The following is a 4,531-nucleotide window of genomic DNA, read 5'->3' as shown; positions in this document are numbered from 1 at the left end:
CCAGCCAAGGTTGAGAGCCCTGCAGAGGCTGCAAGCCGGTTTTGTTTGGCCTACATTTTGGTTTTCGTTGTTGTTTTTCATTTGTTTTTAAGTTAAGAGGCCCCGTGCACGAACTTGTCCCTCGGCCTGGCCGGCGATCAGGCTGATCGGGACCTGGCCTGGCCAGCCATCAGGCTGATCGGGGCCATCTCGCCCAGTCCCTGTCCTGGCCGATCAGAGCTGGCCATGGGGGAAGGACTGCAGGAGGTTGGCTGTGGGAGTGCACTGACCACCAGGGGGCAGCTCCTGCATTGAGCTGCCCCTGGTAGTTAATGTGCTCCCACAGTGGGAGCACCACTCAGCCAGAAGCTAGGCTCACAGCTGGCGAGTGCAGAGGCGGTGGCAGGAGCCTCTCCCGCCTCTGCTGTAGGTGGGCGGTAAGGAGCGAGGGGTCCCGGACTGTGAAAGCCCTGGACTGCAAGAGGGATGCCTGACTGCCAGCTCACGCTCCATCCCCCAGCCGGCAGGGGGGCATCCCCCAAGGGGTCCCGGACTGTGAGAGGGAACAAGCTGTGCTGAGGGACCCCCCCCCTCCAGTGTACGAATCTCATGCACCAGGCCTCTAGTTATTAATAACGACCTACAATGTTTGCTAATGACTGATACTATAATCGTGTTACATTCATTTCCCTTACACACCTTATGCACAGGTGCACCATTTCTCTCCACTAATACCAGCAGCAAATATTTTAGCAGCCAATGGCCACGTCATTAGTCTTGTACTGACTTGTTTAGTGTGCGCAACAGGAAAGCAAATATTTTAGCAACTGATTGCCACGTCATTAGTCTTGTCCTGACTTGTTTGGTGTGTGCAATAGGAAATATTTCGCTTTCAGAGAACAAGAAAAATAGGTTTATTTGTTTGACGCTTATTCATCTGTGCAGTTATTCAGTGTCTGGTAAGTCAATGTTCAAGAAAAAATACTAATTTTTATTAAAATGTTCTATTATTTTATGTGAACGATGACTCGTTTATTTCAGCCCTTTGTAGTCAGCATGTCTCTATCGAAATAAACCTATGTCTCTATGAAAATTGAAGCGTTTGGTTTTTTGTGGCCCACATAAACCTTTTTATTTGGCCCGTATTAGCCTTTGAGTTTGACATGCTTGTTCTAGAACCTTCCACACTCCTGGAAGCAGAAGTGGTCCCTCGCACACAGCAAGCCTTGGCTGGGCGTTCCCTTCTCTCCTCAGCACAGTGTGGTCTCATTTAAGCTGCTCTCCAAGCACCAAGGCGACAAGCAGGGCCTTTCCTTTCTCTGACCTAGACTTGCGGCTTTTGCCCCGTTTCCCTGGTGACCAAGTCTTGGTGCAAACTCTCCGTGGGGGGAGAAGATGAGTCTTGGCCATGGAGAGCAATCTTGCTGTTCAACAACCGCTGGGAATGGAGCCAGGCCCCACGCGGCTGCCTGGCCAGGGCTGGTCTGAGCAGGTCAGCCGTTGTGTCTGAAGGACGCCACCTGGTGGGCAGCAGGGAGGCATGTGGTGAAGAGCGGGCGGAGCTGGTCCTGGGAGGCCTGGCACTATCCGTGAGACCACCTGCCGAAGGCGGGAGGCCGGGGCCCAGCATGTCACCTCCTGCAGGAGGACCCGGGGTAGCTGTGCTGACAGAGCAAAGCCAAGTTCAGGGGTTCTGGGCCCGAGGGGACAGTGTGGGGGTGGCATCTGTCCCCAGACCAAGGCATGAAACCAGGATTGATGTGTGGTGCTCGGACAGAGCCAGGGAGAGCCCTGCCTGACCAAGGAGAGAGAGGCGGTCAGAGGACCCGGAGCAAAGACACCACTCGCGGACGATGTGTGTGTGTGTACACATGCACATGAGATGTGTATGTGAGTGTGTGCACATGAGTGCGTGTGCCTGTGTGTGTGCACATAAGTGCATGTGTGTGCATGCATGCGTGAGCATGAGTGTGTGTGTACACAAGTGTGTGCGTGCATGAGTGTATGTGCTTTTAAGCATGTGTGTGGGCATGTAAGTCTGTGAGTTTGTGTGCACAAGAGCGGGTGTGAGTGTGTTTGCATGAGTGTGTGCATATGAGCGTGTGTGTGCTTCCTCTCCGGAGGCCACCACCCGCAACCCTAGGCTTGCACGGACCTACATGCCTGTGTAATGGAAGTCTTACCTCCTCCGGCTGCAGCACGAGTCCTTGCCCCCACCTTCGCCCTCAGTGGGGAGGCCCAGTTATCTCCGTCTTTTATTGCTTTTTAAGAACTGCCTTGTTTAATATGTGTTACTGATTTTTAGAGAGAGGAGGGGAGAGAGAAACATTGATGCGGCGGAGAACACTGCTGGGCTGCCTCCTGCGCACCCCCTAGTGGGGATGGAGGGCCCACGGGGCAGGTGCTCTGCTCGGGAATGGAGTGGTGGCCTCTGGGGGTGCTCCCCTGAACCGCGCTTCTTGGGGGAACGTCTCCAGGACATCGTGGTCTCTTCAGGTTTGCTATGTCTTCGAGTCGAGTTCAAACTCTGATATTTTCTCAAAAAAGAAGTCAGTGTTATTAAGGTTTCCCACTGAGTCACCAATGAAGTAAATAACAAAACGTTAAGAAAACTCACATTTTTATCTTAAATTTGCCGAAGGTGCGTCTGTTTTCTTGAGGATTTTCCCCTGAGGCCGCTCTTGAGTCGGTTTATCAGCTCTTCTATGTTCCGTCCCCAGAGGCGGGCTCCGGCTCCTGCCTTTGCACCCCGGGGCGTTCTCCGCTTTGTCCTGCTGTGCCGCTCCCCTCCCTGCGGCTGTTTCAAGGATCAAACATTCAAAGTGAAGGCTCTGCGATGGCTCCACCTCGCCCGTTCCCTGGGCTTGGCCATGTGATAGTCTCACCGTTGTTACGGTTTTTAAATAGCCTCTGAATGCAGCTTCGATTCCCACCTGGCCCCATGGTTACTTCAGAATGTTTTTAAAATTCCTGAAATTCTTTAAGTGGCAGCATGCAATTGTAATTGCGTTATTCCAATGCAAGGCCCGCCCGATTCTGCGTAGTGGAAATCTTTCAGGTTTTCACTGCGGTCCATTTCATTCCGAAGTGTGATCCCGGCCCCTGGGCTCCCACGCAAAGCTGCACCTTCTGAAGGCACGTTCCCCTGGGTGCCCGTGTCTAAGGCGGCTCCGTGCCAGCCCTGCTCTGAGGTGGTCGCTGCGGTTCCCCTCGGAGCGACCAGCTGTCCCGGGAGCAGGAGGCCGGGGTTCTCCCTCTGTGCACATCCAAACTGGCCCCTGGCCTTCCCACATGGAGGACAACTCAGCCGCATGAACGTAGTGGGTCCCCACCTTTCTTCCCTCAAAGCCCCGTACACTCTGCGGTGTGCTGGCTGTGGTCTCCCGAGGCTGATGGCGGTCAGGAGCGTCTGCGCCAGGGCCTTGGCCGCCGTCCCTCAGCGGAGGCTGTGTCCCTGCCTTGCCCCCGGCTCCCGCAGAGCCGTGCCCTCAGAATATGATGTGCTGTCCTTCCCTGGTGCCTGAGGGGCTCAGCACGTCCCCAGCACTGGCTGCCCCCGGTGCTGGGCGCGTGGATGGAGCGCGAGCTGAGGCCTGGGTGTGCGGGAAGGCAGGCGGGTGTGTGATGGGGGAGCGTGGTCCCCGCTATGCTGCCGCTGACCGTCCTCTCCCTCCTCCCTCCTCCAGATCCGGTCCGACAAAGACAACGACATCCCCATCCGGTACAGCATCACGGGCGTGGGCGCCGACCAGCCGCCCATGGAGGTCTTCAGCATCGACTCCATGTCCGGCCGCATGTACGTCACTCGGCCCATGGACCGGGAGGAGCGGGCCTCCTACCACGTGAGTGTCCACCTCAGTCCGCGCTGCGCAGGGTTTGGCCGTCTCCTTTCCTCTGGGGCCTCACTGGGTGGCTACGAGGCGGGCAGCTGGGCACGGTGGGAGCAGTGACCTCTCGCTCTCGTGCGCTGGCGGTGCCTGCCCTGCCACTCCACCCCTCTGGAGCCTTCTCTGTCCCTCGCAGAGGCACGGCCCCTCGAGGGCGCCTCCTTTGGGGCCTACAGGGACGCTCAGCCAGTACGTGGGCCCATGCACATCTGAGTGAGTGAGAAGAGGAAGGGGAGGGTGCAAAGGCTTGTCCCTTGTCCCAAGCAACAGCGACTCCAGGTCTCTGCCAGCCGGGCCCAGCCTCCCCTCCATCATGGCCAGGTGCCCCGCCCCAGGTCTCCGTCCCTGATCAGTCGGCGCCTCAGGCCTGACTGTACTGCTCTCCTTTCTGGCTGAGCCCATGGCTCCGGTTAACCTTAGCCCACTCCCGGCTGGGTCTCCCAGGCCTGACCTCCTGGTAGCAGGACTTAGGTTGGCCCAAGGGCTTTTCTTCAGCTGTTGTAGGTGGATGTGCACTTGCTGTTGGTGCAGGGCTGAGCGGAGCAGGGGTCCCAGGTGGCCTCAGCACTGGGCCTCTGTCAGCCCCAGCTCCTGCCCATCACCCGATCCATCCTCCTGCGGACCCCCCCTCCCACGACACGCCTGCCTCCCCTCTCTGTCTCCCC

At 57.3% G+C, this 4,531-nt stretch overlaps 1 protein-coding gene across 1 annotated transcript in view; it reads left to right on the top strand.

The window, feature by feature from the left end:
• CDH4 (cadherin 4) overlaps positions 1-4,531 on the top strand; it is a 119,693-nt gene that overhangs the window by 56,999 nt on the left and 58,163 nt on the right. The window contains exon 3 of the mRNA XM_015567722.1: positions 3,666-3,821. Coding sequence (XP_015423208.1) covers positions 3,666-3,821 — 156 coding nt within the window. The remainder of the gene's footprint in view (positions 1-3,665; positions 3,822-4,531) is intronic.

The sequence above is a fragment of the Myotis davidii genome, unplaced genomic scaffold (genome assembly GCF_000327345.1).
Source record: "Myotis davidii unplaced genomic scaffold, ASM32734v1 scaffold244, whole genome shotgun sequence".
Lineage (NCBI taxonomy): Eukaryota > Metazoa > Chordata > Mammalia > Chiroptera > Vespertilionidae > Myotis > Myotis davidii.
This window is presented reverse-complemented; position numbering and strand designations above follow the sequence as displayed.